Genomic DNA, 20746 nt, shown 5'->3' with positions numbered 1-20746 from the left:
GAAGAATTTTTAACCAATCATTGTATAGACGATAATGAATATGTATTTGTGTATCTATAAAAGAATGTTTCTTAGACTGATTGAAGGAACACGATTTGGGAAAACTATTCCCCGTGTTCCCAGCACTGTGAATAAAGAATGCCTGCCTTTTAACACTACATTGGTGTTACGAGGTTTATTCCCGATTTCGGTGACAGTTTTGGTGACCCAGGTGGGACACCGCTTGTGAATCTCGACGGATCCGCGGGATCACGGGCCCTCCAGCTGGCACTGAGGGATTCTCGGGGAGAACCTCTGATCCCCGGACCAAAGAATTCTAAGCAAGTCCCCTGGAAAGGTAAGAAGGCATTCTTTAAGGGATTGAAGTAACGTGGGTTTGAGTCCTACTAGCCTACTCGTAAGGCGCAGCGAAAGCTACGCAGAGTAGGGCTGAAAGGTACGTCTGGAAAGGGTGAGGGTACAAGACCCTCACGAGTAACGCCTGCCTATAAGTCGCGGTGAAAGCCTCGCAAGATTGGGCTAGGGGCCCAGGTAATGAGGTTGGGATTTCTAGCAGAGGGATAGAAATTCTGGAGGGAGCCTTGACAGTAGAGGCCCCTTGGACTAGTGCCTGTGATTGTGCACTATCACAACCGCTAGTCTTGGGAAAATGGGAATGTTTCAGAATAAGGACAAAGGACACCTTTGGGATGCATTTTAAGACATTGGAAAGATTTGGGAGATGATCCTCTGACTCGGAAACAATTAATTGAATATTGTAATCACTGGTGGCCAATGTATAGGTTGGAGAGTGAAGAGAAATGGCCAGAAAACGGGACATTGCAATATAACACCATTTTGCAATTAATGTGGTTTTGTAAAAAGGAAGGTAAATGGGAAGAAATGGCATATATTGATTTGTTCTTTACACTACGAAATCATCCAGAATGGCAGAGACAGTGCAGAATACACCTGCATGATTCTATGATAATGATTGTGAAAAAGGGAAAATGTGATGAGAACTCGAAAAGGGGTTGTTCTACTTATTATACTAAAGAGGATTGTTGGAAAAATGGAACTGAGGAGGAAGATATTGAATTAATGGTTGCTCCTCACCGAAGGTGGGAAAGAGGAAGAGAGGTCCAAAATTCGGAGGATGATAGTCCTCCTACTTCTCCCATGGAAGGGGAAGCAGGGGGATTTAGCCCAATTTCAGGAAGAACATGGGGAAGGAGGGGGGAAGTAGGACTAACTTCCCTCTAGGCCCCTCTCCGAGAAGCGGTGGGGAATGATGGTCCAGTGGTGGTGAAAGTTCCTTTTTCAATTACTGATTTAAGATCATGGAAAGAGACTGCACGTACCTATTGGGAGGATCCCGAAAGGGTGGCTAGGGTAAAACGCTTGAAATTGCCTGGGCTGTATATAACAATAGAGAAAAAGAGGTGAGGCAAGTGAGAAGAGATGGAAAATTATTAGCGATTTTAACAGAAAATCATAGAAGAGGTAGAGGAAGAGGATGGGGAATAAATGTTGGAGAAAGGAGGAAAGTAAAGCCCCAATTAGCAGAAGACCAATGTGCTGTTTGCAAGGAGTGTGGGCACTGGAAAAGAGAATGTCCTAAGGCAGGAGAATTAGATAAGGCTCTCCGGGCAATTAAATTAATGACTGTGGATGAAGAACTATGAAGGGGACCGGGGGAATCAACCCTGCCTGAACCTCTGGTTACACTGAAGCTAGGGAATGAAGAAATAGAATTTCTGGTAGATATAGGAGCTACTTATTCATTATTGAATACATGTAAAGGGAAATTTAGTCACAAATCAGTAGATGTTGTTGGTGGGACAAGGCAAAAGGAAAATTCACCATTTTTAGAACCATTAAAGTTTAAATGGGGAAAAGAATGGGTAACTCACCAATTTCTGTATATGCCTGAATGTCCGCTGCCTTTGTTAGGACGAGATCTGTTGAGTAAATTAGACGCACAAATAACTTATAAAGATGGAGAAATTAAATTGCTAATACCAGAATCAAAAGCCATAGAGGCAAGAGTGTTTGTGTTACAGGATTCCTACAGGGAAGAACAAATTCCAGAAGAAGTGGAAAATGCAGTAATTCCTTTGGTCTGGGCAAGTGGAATGCCAGGACGATCTAAATTGGCAGAGCCGGTAAAAATGATTCTAAAACCTGGAGCCAAGCCGGTAAGACAAAAACATATCCTATTAAGTGGGAAGCTCAAAAAGGATTAGAGGGGTTGATTACAAAATTTTTATAATATGGACTATTGGTAGAGTGTGAATCGGAATATAATACTCCCATATTACCAGTAAGGAAATCCGGAGGCCAGGAATATCGATTAGTTCAGGATTTAAGGGCTATAAATCAGATAGTCCAAGATAAACACCCAGTAGTGGCTAATCCATATACTCTACTGATTTCCTTAAAAGAGGAACATAAATGGTTTACTGTACTAGATTTAAAGGATGCCTTCTTTTGCATACCTCTGGATATAGGAAGCCAAAGCATATTTGCTTTTGAATGGGAGAGTCCCACCACAAGATGAAAGACACAATTAACATGGACTGTACTTCCACAAGGATTCAAAAATAGCCCTACGATATTTGGGAATCAATTGGCAAAGGAACTAGAGATATGGAAGAAACAGAACCAAGGGGGAGGCACATTGTTACAGTATGTGGATGATATTCTGATAGCAGCAGAAAGTAAAGAAAAATGTTTAGAAATCACTACCAGTTTACTAAAGAGACAAGGCCCAGATAGGAAAAGAAGCAGTGATTTATTTGGGATTTGAAATATCTCAAGGACAAAGACGATTAGGAAATGAAAGAAAAGAAGCTATTTGTCAAATTCCTGAACCTAGTAGCCTGAAGGAATTGCGAGCTTTTCTGGGAATGATTGGGTGGTTCCGACTTTGGATTTTGAACTATGGATTGTATGTAAAGCCACTATACGAGGCTTTAAAGGAATCCAAGGAGCGGTACCTGACTTGGACACCTGAATGTCAGAAATCATTTAAAGAACTGAAAAGGGCATTAATGATGGCTCCTGCTCTGGGATTACCTGATGTGACCAAACCTTTTGAGCTGTTTGCACATGAAAGGCAACATCTGGCTCTTGGAGTGCGGACACAATGGCTGGGATCCTGGAAACAACCAGTGGGGTACTTCTCTAAACAACTTGACAACATGAGTAAAGGATGGCCAGGATGTTTATGTGCTGTAGCGGCAACAGTATTGCTGATCCAAGAAGCTCAAAAATTGACCATGGGTCAAAAGATGGTGGTGTATGTACTGCATATGGTAATAACTGTTCTAGAGCAAAAGGGGGGTCATTGGCTACCCCCCAGCAGAATGCTGAAGTATCAGGTTGTCCTATTGGAACAAGATGATGTGGAATTGAAAATCACACTGATTGTTAATCCAGCAATATTCTTATCAACAGAAAATCCAACAGGAAATTTAGAACATGATTGCCTGTTAACTATTGAGCAAGTCTATTCCAGTAGACCGGACTTGAAAGATGAACCTCTGGAAAACCCTGATCTGGAATTATTTACAGATGGAAGCAGTTTTGTGCAAGAAAGAAAACGAAAGGCTGGATATGCTGTCGTCATCACCTCCAAGGTATTGGAGTCAGGGACACTACCTATAAATGCCTCAGCCCAGAAAGCAGAATTGGTGGCATTAAGGCGGGCTCTGCAAATAGCAGAGGGAAAAAGGGTAAATATTTGGACTGATTTTAAATATGCATTGGTGTGATCCATGCTCATGGAGCCATCTGGAAAGAAAGAGGACTGCTGCCAACCCAAGGAACATCAAAAATGTATAAAGAAGAAATTCTCCAACTCCTGGAAGATGTGCAGAGACCAGAGGAGGTGGCAGTAATGCATTGTAAAGCTCATCAATTTGGTCAGACGGCTGTAAATATAGGTAATCGATTAGCAGACAAAGCTGCAAAAGAGGCCGCAGAATGGGGTATCCTTGCACTAGTACCAGTAAAACAAATAAAATTTCCAAATTCAAAACCAAAATACAATAAATTGGATTAGCAATTAGCAGAACAATTAAAAGCATCACAAAATGTAGAAGGATGGTGGGTAACGCTGGAAAAACAGGTAATAGTAACCCCGTAAATTATGATAGAACTTGCGAAGGAAAAGCATGAGGGGAATAGATGCTATGGTTTTGAGTTTAAAAACATCTGTAGTGTGCATAGGAATGACAGGAATAATTAAGTCAATAATAGCTAAGTGTCCAATCTGCTTTAAAAATAATCCCATGAGCCAAAGGAGACCACCTTTAGGAGTAACAAAACAAGGAAATTCTCCCAGAGATTACTGGCAAATTGATTTTTCTGAGTTACCCAGACAAAATAGATATAGATACCTGTTAGTGTTAATTGATACATTTTCTGGATGGCCAGAGGCTTTCCCTTGCCACACCAACAAAGCTAGGGAAGCAGTTAAGATATTATTGAAGGAAGTAATACCAAGATTTGGAGTGCCAATGGGAATGTCCTCTGATAGAGGACCACATTTTGTGGCAGAAGTAGTTCAACAAATCAGTAAAATTTTGGGCATAAAATGGGACCTACATGCCCCCTGGAGACCACAATCGAGTGGAAAAATTGAGAGAATGAATCAAACATTAAAAAGACAAATAAGTAAGATTTGCCAGGAAACATCTTTAAAATGGCCACAGGCTTTACCATTAGCTCTCTTGAGAATCAAGATTCAACCAAGATCAAGAGATGGTGTAAGTCCATATGAAGTCCTGTATGGTAAACCGTACCAGACTCCTTTAATCCCAGGGGATATGAAGGTAGCTGGGGAAAATTATTTGAAAGTGTATCTAATTTCTTTAGGAAAAGTCCTTGGAGCACTTCGGAGATATATTGTGCTGACTAGGTCACTTGCCTTGGATATGCTTGTACATCAGTATCAACCAGGTGATCCTGTATATATAAAAACTTGGAACTCTGAACCACTGCAAGAAAAGTGGAAGGGACCATTCCAGGTATTGTTAACGACTTATACTGCAATCAAGGTAGGAGGAGTGGAACCGTGGATACACTACACCTGAGTGAAGAAAGCCTCGTCATAGAAAGTTATCAACAGGGATCCAGAAACTGCAAAATTGACTTTAAAACATGATTAGAAAGGGTAGTTATCACTGCAAAATATGGGAGAGGTGGATTTTGACCTGGAAACTGATGATGATGGGAGCATTGTTTGGGATGACAATAGATCAATTGGAAGGGAAAGTGGAAAGTGAAGCAGAGCAGCTAATATACATTCCAAGGAGAACTCCAGAAGAAAAGTTAATGGTCGGATTGATAAAAGAATTTGCAAATTTACAAAATGTAACCCAAATAACCACATGTCTTCCAATTCCAAGAGCAGTAGGTGAATCAATTCCATGGGGAATCCTAACAACAAATTTGAGTAATGAGAGATCCAATAATGATAGTACCTACTGTGAGCAAGTTCCCATTAGTGGATGGCAGGATCAATTTGTAATCAAGCAAAAACAAAGCCTATAAAGAATAAAGAAGAGCGCACCAAATTAGGATCAGGAGGCGTATATAGATCGAATGGTGAACTCAATCCGTGGAGTTCTGCACCAGGAGGAGTTTGTCTATATGTTGAACCAATTAAGAAGAATGTTAGTCAAATGATCATGGATGTTGGTGTAGAGGACTCAAGAATGATTTAAATACATATAAAATTAAAAGAGGAACAGTATTTAGTTGTGGGAAATCTACAATACTGAGCCAAGGGCATTTAGTTTGGGCAATGAGTGATGGAACTTGGATCACCCATTTACCGGTGGATGGGAAAGTAAAACAAATCACTTTAGGAATGCCGACATTATGTCCAATCTGGAAGAAAGATCCCTTTAAAGGAGATGCTGAAAATTTAAAGTTAATATGGACAAAAAGATCACAAATTGATGATGATGATTGGAATGAACCCTCGACAGGACTGAAACTTGGATGGGCCTTAGAATCCTTATTGACTCCCTTGTCAACTTACAGGAATAGGGCTTGGTTATATAAGTTGACAGGTCACATGGAAAGATTAGCCAATAAAACAAGGAAAGGATTTAAACAACTAAATTTACAGTTACAAGCCACTTCGAAAATGACCCTACAAAATAGGATGGCTCTAGATATGCTCTTACTAAAAGAACATGGAGTTTGTGGATACCTGAGCGATAGGATAGATCATTGTTGCATACATATCCCAAACACTACCCAGGATGTTGAATATGATTTGGACTTATTGAGAAAAATAGAAAAGGATACTCAGGAAATGCAACAACACATGCAAGAAAATTGGTTTGATAAAATTTTCAGTGGATTGGCATGGAACTTGAGTTCTTGGGTTAAGTCCTTGATTAGCACTATGTTATTGTTGTTACTAATATTCTTGGGAGTGTTATTCATTTATCATTGTTTGAAAAGAGAATTCTATAAAAGAGCGGCAATCGACCGTAAAATTACACTTGCAATGACTACAGATTTGTAGTCATTGCAAAATCTAAATGGACTGACTAATAATGCTCCCACCATCATACAATAAAGTGATTGAATGTTAATAAGAAAATTAATTTGTAATGGAAGTATTGAAAAGAGATTATTTCAAAACTTCCAAAGGGGGAAATGTAACCAAGGTGGTGGGAATTATAATAAGGTTATATAGATGTAACCATAAGAACGTTATGCACCAGCAATGCTGCTCAGAAGTCCACCCAACCCTTTCCATCTTGATTTAAACATCAAGGATCTAATCAGTATGTAACATTGTAATTGTACAAGATCAGAATTAAGAGTAGTATGTCTTGTTCTCTGATAGCAAATAGAGAACAGTGTAACTAGTCTGAATGGTGTAATATAACATAGTGAAGGCAATTCTTCTGTCTTGAAACAAAGACTTTGGAATGAATAATTACTTATTGTGCCAACAGCCCGTAAAGGTCTATTTAGTGTTGCCAAGTTTAAATGAATTTAGAGGGAAAGGTAATTCTGGCAGGGGGAGATCGCGACCACCGACTCAGAGACCACCCACCCACTCAAGAAACCCTCCGACCCAAAAGATCAAGGAAGTAAATTCTTAGAAAGTTATAGTGAGCATGCGCAGTCATTCACATGTTAGGTGAAGAATTTTTAACCAATCATTGTATAGACGATAATGAATATGTATTTATGTATCTATAAGAATGTTTCTTAGACTGACTGAAGGAACACGATTTGGGAAAACTATTCCCTGTGTTCCCGGCGCCGTGAATAAAGAATGCCTGCCTTTTAACACTACATTGGTGTTACGAGGCTTATTCCCAATTTCGGTGACACAACTACAAAGATTAAATCTCACCAACCTTGTTGATTACAAATCATAACGATGTTACTCAGAATCGGTATCTGAAACTCCAAGTCAATCACACTGTAAAAAGCTCATAGAGCTTTTTCAATATACTATGTTTACGTACGTTCAAATTCTCTGATGAATTTATTGCTATGCAAAGAATATAAAGTTGGTGTGACTGACTTCTGCTAGCAGAATCTCTCCCCATTTCTCATGGTAATTTTTCAACATTTTGGAAAAAAAAATCGCAGGTATGGACTTTATTTATTTAAAAAGTAAAAAAAAAGACATTTTTCTGCTTTCAGATGCTCTGGTCACCTAAACTATCTTGTCACCAAGCAATCATCACATCACCTTATATTAGATGACTGCAGTTAACACCTATTCATCACTCAGCCAGTCAACTCACTGTTGAATAAAGAAACACAATGGGAGAACAGGAATAGCTCTGAAACTACACTCAGATAAAATTCAAAGGAGTTGGCCAAATAAGGACAGAAACAAGTAGAAAATCCTTTCCAACTGATTCTGGCTACCTACCTGCATTCTTTCAGTGTTGTAAAGTAGATTTGGAATGAAATGTTTTGTTCACAAACTGTAGCCTTGTTCATAGTCACTTTGGCTCGTTAAGTTTGTTCCGTATCTACAGAAATAGTTGTCCTTGCCTTCACAGGACATATGTCTGCCATTCCTACATATCTCAGGCAGAGGAGAGGTCCTCTCACTACAAACATATAAACACCACCATCCCCAAAGCCATCTCCAGCAACCCAAGAACTTCCAATGCTCTGCTACAAAGTAGGTTTATTTGACTGCACACAATTAAAGCCCTTATCTGCAAGCCATTGGAACTCTTGCATTCACTATTTTCCAGAGGAACAGAAAAAGAAATAAATTACATTTGACTGAAAAGAAAAAAAAAATTAATTGAATAGTCAGTTGAGATCAGATGAATGAATGTCATCCCTGAAGCTATGAAAAAGTCAGAGGAAGGTGTATTTACCTTGCCGGAGATAGTATATAACAAGATTCAGTCTTGCCTCAGGAATAACATCAACCAGAGGAGGCAGGACCTGCAAAGCCCCTTCTCCTCCTCGGAACACCACCTGCAAAGAAAAGCAGCATATTGATAACTGTGTATCAAAATCTTGTCTATGATCTCTTAACTCAAGGAAATTAATCCTTAAATTCCTGTATTAACAGTAGGAAGAGGTCAGTGGCACTGGCATCAGCATAATCCCTGCCTTAATGTAACCACAGAATTACGATGTGTGACAACCTTTATTCTGAAGAATATAAAGTATTAAATCCATCAGTAAAGATTAATTTATTTCAGCTTTTAGCAGCTCAAGGCAGTGATACATTATATATCAAAGATTTTAAAGTATAATATGGTTTGAGACAAGAGTGAGTGGAACACATACAGAATTACAATTTGCTTATGATGTTCATATGAAAAAATTAGGCTAACAACTCTACACTTGTTTAAAATGCCACAAGATCCTAAAATGATCAGGAGCAGTCAATTCTTTATAGTTCAGTATACTTCGGTCGATTCTTATACTTTAGTTTCACATCACAGTTCCTCCAACAAAATCTAATTCAATAAACCACTGTCGAAAAGACCAACATTCAAAACAAAGAATGTTAACTTACAAAAGTCCAGTTTGAAAGCAGTTTTAACTCTTAGGGAAAAAAGCATTATCTTATTGTGACTGCTCTTGAAAAATGACAAAACAAGCAACTTGCCATCATTAAATAAGAGCAATCTACTGATACCAGTTGTTCAGCAGGGTAAATTAACAGGCGATTAGTGACTCTCTTACTGCAGAACACACAAGTATTTTGGCTTTATCAGTATCTTTTTCCCTACCAATGCCTTAACTACTTTTTGGATGAAGACCATTTTCCCAAGGTATCTTAATTCCACTCACATTCTTCTTGTACTAAATAAGAGTTCAGGGTTTTGGATTCTGAGTTGTTTCTACAGTGTCCTTATTGACTGGGCTCCACAAAATATCTTGCAGAAATATTCTTACAGGACATAAATTATTTTAATATGCCTTCTGGTGTAAAAGCAATAGCATTATTTTCTTGACACAGTCTCAAACTGACAGGGAAAAAAATACACTTGATGGCACATTGATTATACATGTAGGATTTCTGGAATGGGATTATACGGCAGAGATTCAACTGGGACTGCAATCACCAAAATACTCAATTTTATGAATCATCAATAAATCCCAGAAATACATTACTCACCAGATTGTGCTTAATGAGCTCCTTGCCAAACTCAAAAGATGATGAGGCACTGTCTGTCAAATTCTTGAGCTCTGCCTGGAATTACATACATTCCAAAATTTTAACATGAAAACAAAAAAGCACATGAGCATAAACAGAGCTTCATATGAGCTCTGAAGCTGCTAGAAAGACATCTGCAGTGGTGCTGGGTCACTGGAAGATTTCTGCCTTCCCACTTCTATGTGATGGATTTTAGCAGTTGGATAATACATACAGACACAAGATCAAAAGTGGGCTGGGAAAACTAAGACCACTGGGCACACATGTGGACAGATGGCTTAATATCAGGGAAACTGAAATAGGTGATATTCCTAAGAGAAGGACACAATGACAAGATAAAGGCCACTATCAACATTACTGATTAAGACAGATAATAAGGAAAAGAAACGTGTACGGAATCTTTAACTAAAACAAAGGTGAACTGAAGGGCTGTCCAATAGATACCTCAGCAGCCTTCCCATTGTAAAGTCGGAAATGGTTACAAGCCTTAAGGTTAAGAGCAATGGTGCTGTCAGGAACTTGCTGAAGATAAACAGCTAGCACTTCCTGTGATACATCATAGTAATCCAGTTTGTAATAGCATAGGGCCACATATACATTCAGAGCCAGGTATTCCCTGCAGGAAAGAGGATTAAAGAGAACATTTAAATCCCACCAGGTAGTTATACTACAGAACATTAAACTCAGTGATAAAGCTGTCACATGTCTATACCTCTTTTACAAGCACATGAAGACTGGCATTTCTGAGAAATCCTTCAGAGCTTTTAAAGCTCTAGTTTGTTAGCTAAGATTGCACAGATCCAGATCTGCGTTTTTTTTTTTTTCCCCTCAGTGGCAGCTACTGCAACTTTAAAGAATTACCTACAAAATTTTGGTTTGCAAACCCAGGAAATGGTGGCAACTTCACACTGAGGAAGTGCAAAGAACATCAGCACTGTATTTGGCCTGGCAGAATAAGATTTTCTATGCAATATGTGCAAAGACATTTAATATGTACATAAAACTTTGAAAATATTTTAATGGATCTTATTATCTTATACCAAGTACCATTATTGCAAAAAATCCTTGCCATTACAAGCTATCAAGCCAGAAAAACTAGACACAGAAATAAGACAGGCATTTGTGGAAACATAAGTAAAAGGATAATTATTATGAAGGGTAAAAATCTCTTAAAAGAGTGAGTTAAAATAATTAAAGTGAAAATTTGGACTTGCAAGTTAAAATCTCTTCCACGAGCACTACATGACATACTTATATACATTATGATTGACTTCTCTGAAGCATTCAAATGGAGATACTGCCAAAAGATAGCTATGTATTTTGGGACAGCAGTTTCTATGTTATTAAACAATACTTTCAGCCACTTAAGAATTCAATTTGTTCCTTCTTAAATTCTGAACTAAGAACTTGCAGAATATGATAGGAAAAACCACCAACTGTTATAGCAGGATAAATAGAAATGGAAAGAATTTCAGACTTAAAGGAATGCAAGGAACTCTCTACATAAAAACTAAGAACTGAATCCTTCTTAGAAAGGCTGAGAGGTGAAGGGGAAGTCAATAATCACAAGCAAGGGTCACCAGACTGGCCATCAGAGAGGAAAAAAGAAAAAGACAAAGCAGGTACATAACCATATATAATTTCAGAAGAAGTAAGTAACAAAAAAAAAAAATTTCTCAGAATGAATTACATGAAAATATCACTAAAAGAAAGCAACAGAGAACAGACTTCTTTTTAAGCGTACATTTTTTCAATAATGCTTTGCAATGAAGAAAATTGAGGAGACTGCAACTTGTGCACACTTTATGGTGGGAAAGGAACATAGTAATTGGGGAAAAGTCCTACCTTCAGAAACCAAGGAACTAAATAGAATTCAAATACCAACGGTATCAGGGACACTGCAATAAGGTTTACAGCAGAGATGCCCACCGATTATCAAGAAGAATGCGTTTGTAGATATCAATAGCTTCTTGGTAGTGGGACCGCATGTAGTGGATAGATGCCAAGCTAAGCTGATCTTCTGTAATGTCTTGCAGATTTTGGTGAGAGCTCATCAGTTTCTTCTCATCACTGAACTAAAAAGAGTGTGACACATTCTCAGAAGAGTTCAGCGAGAAAAACGTTTTAATTAGCTGGATTAGTTTTGTCCTTGCTGGCAAGCAGTAGGTGATTCATATTAAACATCTGGAAAAACTCTGTTACTTTAAAATTAATCTGACCAGTGGAGAAAGACAAACATTAAAGAGGCAGACCAGTTGAAACTAGATACATGCAAGGCTAAAACTAAGTACACATTTTCCTTTAAGGTGTGATTTAGACATAATTACATGTCACATGCCTTGACGGATAAGAGGGGAAGAGCTGAATTAATTATTTCACAAACAGAATTTTGCAACACAAGATTTGACTTATTATTTGAGCCAGCAGAAATTTTCCTTTTTGTAGATCCAAATCTTATTTCTCCTGGATAGCAGAAAAATTCAAGACTAATTCAAGCACTAATTTTCACAAGACTTCCTTACAGCACTAACAAATCCTCTTTCATCATCCCCTTAAAATTTGTTTCTTTAACTAAGTTTTATTTTTAAAAGCATTGCTGTATAGCACGTTAACACACACACAAGGATAAAAACAAGCAACAGAGTTAAACATACGCTTTATATTTGTATTACAATTAGTAAAGTTGAGGCTATTCACCTAAGCAGTATACCCAAGTCCCTTATTCCAGTGCTTTGCTTTGCTGATTCTGATGTTTCAACAGTAATTATGAATTTCTTACACACAAATTCTATCTTATGCATTTGTTTTTCATCTATCTGCTCACATCCTTTTCCTCCCTCTTTGAGCCAGTCACAGAATGATACACCAGTACAAAGGCAAGAGAATTTGCTTAACAGAACTAAAGGCAATGGGCTTCATAGTCTGGTAAAAACCCTTTGTTTCCAAAGACTAACTGGATGAACTAGGAATTATTCAACTTTATGACAGACATCTGTAAGTACCAGTGCCACTACAAAAATGTTTTAAGATTTCTTGCCTAAACTTAACAGAGATTTAAGTAAAGAGAATCTGACATCAAAGCTAACATTCAGGAGTTATACTTTCTTTCAACTCAGTCTCTTCAGTAGCACAATACTTATTAAGTATAACACAGGATGGTACAAAACCAAGTTTAAGTGAAGATAGCTATGTGTGGTAAGTGAAATAAGCATTTAACTGTTGTTGAAATTAAAGTAAATTTCAAGCTATAAACAATATTACTTCTTTGATACCGAATGACTTAGGAGGATCAGTAATAGCATATGGACCATTTTGGTCAAATTGCTAAGTATAAGACAACTGCAAGTTAGGAAAACTTGGTACACTTCAAAGAAAAAGAAAAATAGTGGCGTATACATTTCTGATTCTATTCAAGTTACAGGTTCCTCGTGATCAAAAATACCATCAGGATCCTGTTGTATGACTTCTATGAAGTGCATTGGTAAGACTTTCCATAGATATATGCTGAGGGCATCTATTCTGAGACCATGTTTTCACACTTACTTTCTCCTCCACATTTTAAGACAGTAAGGTAGTTATGGAAAACGTTTGTTCTCCTGCCACCACAGACATTTTAAGCATAAATTACACATTACCAAACTGAAAAGAAAACAAGAAAGCATGAGTGAAGAAAAGACATCATACCTTATGAGCCAAGTGAAAGAGTAAACGGTTCTGGAGACGACTCCTAGGTGCTGAAAAGGAAAATTAAGTAAGTATTGCTGCAAAGAACAACTCAGGTGTCTCTTTTATATTTTTAACTCTCTCTCAGTAGGCACACATGCACCCATATTCTTTCATTAACTAGCCCAAGTACAGTTCTTCACTGACATAGCCTTTGCAGGTCATGCCCTGGGGCAAATTCTACCAATTTTAGAGCGGTTTAAAGGCCTTCTTGCTTCCTATCTTCATTCCCTGACCATTTCTTTTGAAATCCCTGTTGAAAATAACTTTTGATTGGCCTATGTCTTCCACGAGCCTTAAAACTTTTATGAATTGCACTATCATTTCCCTGCAGGGCCTTCTGGATAATTCTCTGTTTGTTTGTGACAGACAGCACAGCATCTTTTACAAAATGAAAAGCAGCAACAGATGAACTCATAATCAAGGCTCCTTCTACAATGTGTCACATTTGAATTAAGTTGTGATTCATAATTCTAGGAATCTTGTCAACTTCCAGCGTGTTGCAAAACCCATTGCTGCTACCATTTTGTTATGTATGCACATTATATTATACTTAGTTCTAATATTTCTTCTGTCCTTAGGAACAAAAGGCACATGAAAGAATCCTGCAGTCAGAGCAGATAAGATTCAAATTAAGATATGGTGAGGGATTTAAAGGGAGACATCTCCTTTCTAAAGCCACTAAAGTTCATGAAATTTCTTGCTCTAGCAGGATTAGGAATTCCATTTAACTCACTCAATATGACACAAATTGTTAACTGTAGAGCTTTAAGTCACTAGAGAGAGCCTTGTGCTTCACTGAGTGACAAAGGTCCTCGTCCAACAGAGCTATTAATTTCTTTTGCAAGGAATCTTGCAAAAAGCCTTCCCTTGTTTCCTGTATTTTCTTTAGCCTACTCAAGTTAATGAGCACTCTCATTCTTGCTCAGACCAACCAGCTGGCAATCTATGTTCCACAGAAAGGATGTACATGCAATCTTTACAAAAAGCAGAATTACTTACTGTGTTTATGAGGCCACAAAAGTGCAGAGTTAGCAAAGCAATGGCCTGTAACACAAGGCTATAATTCTTCTGACATCCTAAACCATGAAAAAGGGCTCAAACCACCAAAACCTCTTCCCTCCCCTTGTCCAAGACAGAATTTTCTAGTAATAAGTTAGATTATTTCTTTTAGGGGGAGATTTCCAGAATTCTTACTCTTTCTTCACATAGTAAGAAAACTTTGTAACACAGTGGACTATGCCAAAACCCAGGCCATTCTCATCAGGCTAGCAGTGTATGGTTGCCCACCTATTTCTGATAGGTACAGCAATTATTTCTTGTTGAAAATTTCAACAATTTTTATTGAGTTAGGAAGTCAGATACCTTAATTTAAATGCACATTCTTCAAAATGTTGTCAGCAATGATATTGTGGTAACTCCACATGTGCCCCAGCCTTAATTGATAGGTTTTAATATCAAAGTTTAGAAGAGCTGCACATGGACCCCACATGTGCTTTTGTGCAAAACTTCAACCAACCACAACCACCCTTCACAATTCAAAACATTTGATCATCAAAGACTCCAAAAATACAAGCAGGACAGATTGTGCGATTTACACTGAAAATAACATATTGTATAATCACAGCACTATGGGTAAAGACAGCAATGTTCCTTTTTTTAGTACATTTTGGTTGGGTTTTTTTGAGTGGATTTTAGCATTAATTTCACTGTGAAAATTGTGACTTGCAAGCAATACTCCCTCAAGAATCTAAACTGAGGAATTCTTGTTTGACTGGTCAACCAATGACTGCAGTGCTGCCCTCACAAACCTGGCATCTGATCTGAAATCAACATTATTATTTACTTCTTGGCCAAAGTTGCAGGGTTAGTCCGTGTTATTTTACACCTAAAAACAGGCAAAAGACGAAACCTGAGTTCTGATGGTGTGCATGGATATATGGAGGGAGAGAAAACATCCTGATCCATCCATCTGATATTCTTTAAAATAAGACACTTTTACTTAATGCCAGCCAGAGGAGGAGAAGGGCAAAACCCCCAAAAATATAGTCCTGTCAATATAGTAAGCAGAACCATGGAAACATTCGATATCAGCAGTTTCTTTTCTCCCAGTGCCAAATGCATTTTTTGAGGAAGACAAGGAAATGTATGAATAAGGTCAGTTTCCAGAAATAACTTGGTTATGAATATCGGATAAAGCTGTTGTCATTCACTGGAGCAGGAAGTGATACAACTGCCTCATCAGAGATAATGATTTTTAAGGGATGTTAGGCTTGTTCTTTTATTACTCTCTGCTGCTATCAAATTTCATTGTCACTTATCTGTTAATGCCACAAGGAAGCACAATCTTCTTTCCCTGTCCTACTTTTTCAAGACGACGACTGTACTTTTTTTTTATTTTTTAAATCAGTACTAAGCAATCTAGGGATCATAACGAATATGATGACAATGCTGCATGGCAACAAAATAGACACTGGTCCACGTGTGGTATTTGCCTTGTGCTGAAGATATCACTGAGGCAGCTGGATAGGATATATCTCTTTCCATCTAGAAAACACACTGATATTCCTACGCTAGAACTTTTGTCATAATCAGTGCTGATGTTCCAGGCACTGAAGTCAGAGTTGACATTGCTCTTAAAAGTGTTCTGTATATTTTTATGTGCTGACACTGAACAGGCACCTAGCAAAATATTTCTTAAAATATAATAAATAGCTACCAAAAGAGTGAAGATAGTTACCTATCTCCACTAATTATTAAACAAAAAGTTAAGCTCACTAGAAATGGCAGCTCAGGCTCTTGGTAGCTTTCATATTGCTGCCACAAGACAGTAAAATACAGTCATGGACAATCTGGCATTTATGCCCTCTCGTAAGAGTACGAGGCAATGTTGGTCATGCATCCAGCATTAACAAATCCCATCGAGCAGACATAATGCATACACTATAGCAGCACTTCACACATTAACAGACACTGAACACATCTTAAACATACATAGCAGGAGCTGGTAGGAATGGAACAGTGCTGAGAAGGCTCCAGCCTGACAGCACAGAAAATATGACCAGAGGAAAACCTTATTCTTCTGTCCCTGAGAAACAATGCCCTGTTCACCTGAGTACAGTAGCTGAATGGAGCCCTCTGTGCCTCAGAACCACAGTCTCACTGGTGGAGGGAAAATGCAAGGGTATGAGAAAAACATTTGGAAAAAACAATGTCCAAGAGCGAGGTTCACACTTACATACACTTTCATAGCTCAACTGTTCAGAATTTTCTTGAATGAAATTTACAGAGGACATTTATTGAAATTTTCCCATTCCCAAAATACTTAAAAGACAGTTCAACTATGTTCTTTGCAACATATACACACTTCATTTCAGTCATGCCTAAGCAAAGTTTAAGATCACTGAAGCAAAACACTACCAATTAGTCCAGTTCTGTAGCTTCCGCTATACTTTAAAAAGCAAACCAAGAAAATAAGGTTAGTAGTTTTAAAAGTTTAAATATGTATAAATGGATATTTTCACTTGTGCACTTTGAAAGTTATGTATATCAAACTCTGCTAGTTCAAAACCATAGCTAAAATGCAATGAAAATTAACTATTGTTCTCAAGAAATACAGTACAAGCAGAGAGCAGATAATTTTGCATGTAGGTGAACATGCAATCTTAAGAACAAGAAAACCTAGCAACTTTTCCACGCCTGCTTATAACTGCACATTTTCACTGGTGACAACCATCTGACACCTGGCAAACATTAGTACATGTGTAACCAAGGTGGTAGGGAATTAAAATAAAATAGGGTTAGAAAATAGGTTTGTGAATTTGTAGCAAGTTGTAACTATAGAAACATGTCATGCACCAACAATGCTGTCCAGAAGTCCACTCAATCCTTTCCATCTTGATTTAAGTATCAAGGGTTTAAACAATGATGTAGAAGTGTAATATGTAATTTTCTTGTCTGGAAACAAAGACTTTGGAATGAATAATTACTTATTGTGCCAACAGCCCGTAAAGGTCTATTTAGTGTTGCCAAGTTTAAATGAACTTAGAGGGAAAGGTAATTCTGGCAGGGGGAGATTGTGACCACCGACTCAGAGACCACCCACCCACTCAAGAAACCCTCTGACCTAAAAGATCAAGGAAGTAAATTCTTAGAAAGTTATAGTGAGCATGCGCAGTCATTCACATGTTAGGTGAAGAATTTTTAACCAATCATTGTATAGACGATATTTGTGTATCTATAAAAGAATGTTTCTTAGACTGATTGAAGGAACACAATTTGGGAAAACTATTCCCCGTGTTCCCGGCGCCGTGAATAAAGAATGCCTGCCTTTTAACACTACATTGGTGTTACGAGGTTTATTCCCCATTTCGGTGACACATGCATAAGCAAAACTAGTTTGGAAAATGTCATTGTTCTTACTAACCCATCTCTGTTCTGGTTTTGTACAACATTGCTTCTTCCAGTATAGGCTGTAAAATGAGAAGTATCTCTGTCCAGTTAAATCACATTCAGATCTGACACATGCAGAGTTGTGAAGAACTAAAGTAATTACAAAGCTTTGCCCATGAAAAATTAGAAGGGAGGAAAAACAAAAAAAAGAACTTTAATGACTGGTTCAGCAACACAACCCTGTCTGTGCATGAATCTTAAATTTAATTGTAAAATTCCTTTTATCCTAAAAGACTGTTTTTCATAACATTGAACTGCAGCCCCACTTATGTGCCCATTTTGTGGTTTAAAAGAACACTGTTAGTTTTTGTGTGCTAGCCAACGGCTTCTGAGAGCACTATGTAGGCTTCTAAACACTAGGATCAGTTGCCAGGATCACTGTGCAAATGTGCCAGGCTGTTTCTGGTCCTTGTCCTTTGCAAGGCATAGGAACTGAGAATGCAACATAAGACTATTTGTTTTAATAATTTTAAAATAGTATTATCTTATTATTACTATTTATTACACAAAGATGAAGACTTTTAGCCTCATTCTTCCAAGACTAGATGGGCTAGCACACTGCATGGAAAACCTATGTTCAGCCAATGTATGAGAGCACAGATGCAAAAGGAGTAAACAAAGCATCTTGGCAGCTTCACTATGGGATGACTATGAAACAACAGTAGCTGACTTGAAGTAACTGTATTTTCACCCCAGATCCAGGAACATTAGTAACTGTAATATAAGGGGACTGCAGGGAAAAAGGGGAAGCCAAAAATGTCTGAAAGGAATTTGGAAGAAAGCCTAGAGGAGATAAAGTGCAAATGTAATGAAAAACCTTCAAATAAGGATTTTTCTTTACTGCCTTTTTGCTCTACTTCTTAGGTTATATTTGCAGTAATTCTGGTTTATATCACTTTTGATATACAGATTTATTCTTTCCTGAGAGTGTGTACCATGAAGTTTTAATTAAGTAATGACAAGCTAAGAGAACACTTCACACCTATTATAAAATAAACATAAAACGTTGCTCCACAAGAGATTGTGGACTATATATCTTGTATGAAATGCAATGATTATCTCATGGCTTTTAATGCTAATTTCCTAATTTTTAAGTATCCTGCATATTTTTCCTCAGTTAATAATTTTCTTAAGCAACAGTACATGGCAAGAAGGAACTTCTATTTGATTTCTAGATATTTACGTATTTGTATGGAAAATCTATTCCAGAAAGCCAGATGACATTTATGTTCCATTTCGCACAGGGATTGCCTCACTGTAGAAATTTAGAATTATAGTGAAAATAAATTATTCCTCCCTCATTTGTTTTAGCACTATGCTACTTTCAGGGGCTTAGCGTAACTGCAGCAATAAACAGTGAGCACTATGCAAGAATTCTGGCAAAATAAACCCAAAATAGCAATGGTAAGCAGCCCAACACTAACACTATCTATAATTTTTTCAGCAGTATTCACAGCTATACTGGATAAATGGTGTTCTTTCAGAGACTTCACCTGTTGTGTCTATATCCAGTGAAGTATATTTTGCATCTTCAGGATCTTTGCAAAACCATGGAAGAGAACACAAGATGTTATGGCTTCAGCTGTCAATAATATATTGCAAACAGCCGTAACTGATGCAATCCTAAGATGTTAAAAAAACTAAAAGAGGATCTCCCTTGAGCAAAAATAGAATGATCCAACCTCAATGTAAGAAAGACTGAAGTGATGGGAGCGGAAAGGGGAATATATGACACTTGGAAGCCTTCAACAGAAAAAGGGCAAGCGTTACAAATCTTCATCTGTGACTTCCTCCCCACCAAGCTTAAGCAGCCAGAAATCATCGGTATTACAGTACTCACAAGAAAGGTTTAGCATCTCATTATAAAAGCTGGCATGATGTCCTTCTTAAACAAGTACATAAAATCAGGAACTGGTATTACTAGCGTGAGAACTCAGTTATTCTCCGTTCCCTCCCTCAGCTACACTGCCTATGTCTTGCACTCCTTTCTTAATATTCCTGCCCTTGCCTCCAGCACCCAAGTACCACTAACTGCACCCCCTACCCTGCCACTCACCATGCTACTATGAACTAATCTGAAGGGATATGAAAAAATTAACCTTCCCTCACTTCCAGATCACAGTTAATAAAGGTGCATGCCCAGCTGTGAATCATCTCTAGAATGGATTACTGTAATTCGCATGATGTGAAGCTGATGACAATGACTCCAACTGGTACAGGATGCAGCCGCTTGCTTCCCCAATGGTTTAGGTCACAGTGACACCTCAAGCTCTATTGCCCAATTATTTTTAGATTCCAGTTCAAGTCCTAGATAGTAATCTCCAAAGCTAAATGTGTGGTACATTAAAGATTAAATTATTATCTGTGAATATTAGAAATTTACACACCTCTTGAACAATACAGATCACAAAGCTCTGCATGAAATTTTTTACAGTTGGAAACAAAACATTTCCAGTTGTAGGATTCAAGCGCAGCATGATCTTTCAGAGGATTTTGAAGGGATATGAGAATCTAATTATTAAAAAAAAAAAAAAAGCAATACTGTCCTTTTGAAGACATTCCTCCACAGTAGCAGAACGTACACAATTATTTTCTTCCTGCCCTATTTTCAGCCCAAGACTAGAAGATTAAAGAAAGAAAAGAGAAAACCCATACTTCAATAAGAGTTTTATCCTAAAAAGGCAAGAGTCAGAAATTGACTGAGAACATCATTACTACTAATTTTACTTAGAAAGCACTGAGATACTATGGTTATGGGAAACAATGTATTTCACTAAGGTAAATAGAAAGTGATGGGTAACAAAATTAAACTGCAGAAACATTTTTAGGCAGTAAAAATTGCCTTGGAATTTAATTCCCATTCCTCTTCTTTAAATGGTCCCACGCATGTTCAGATTAAAGTAAAAC

The 20746-nt window shown here is 37.7% G+C and overlaps 1 protein-coding gene across 1 annotated transcript in view; it reads right to left on the bottom strand.

Annotated features, from left to right (window-relative positions):
• The window catches only part of IFT56 (intraflagellar transport 56), a gene marked incomplete at its 3' end in the record, with an annotated part of 57158 nt that overhangs the window by 28806 nt on the left and 7606 nt on the right, over window positions 1-20746 (bottom strand). Inside the window, exons 4-8 of the mRNA XM_082014016.1 lie at window positions 13349-13398; window positions 11594-11739; window positions 10109-10280; window positions 9626-9700; window positions 8367-8469 (exon numbers count right to left, since the gene is read on the bottom strand). Coding sequence (XP_081870142.1) covers window positions 8367-8469; window positions 9626-9700; window positions 10109-10280; window positions 11594-11739; window positions 13349-13398 — 546 coding nt within the window. The remainder of the gene's footprint in view (window positions 1-8366; window positions 8470-9625; window positions 9701-10108; window positions 10281-11593; window positions 11740-13348; window positions 13399-20746) is intronic.

The sequence above is a fragment of the Phaethon aethereus genome (assembly GCF_964289735.1).
Source record: "Phaethon aethereus genome assembly, chromosome: 1".
Classification (NCBI taxonomy): domain Eukaryota; kingdom Metazoa; phylum Chordata; class Aves; order Phaethontiformes; family Phaethontidae; genus Phaethon; species Phaethon aethereus.
This window is presented reverse-complemented; position numbering and strand designations above follow the sequence as displayed.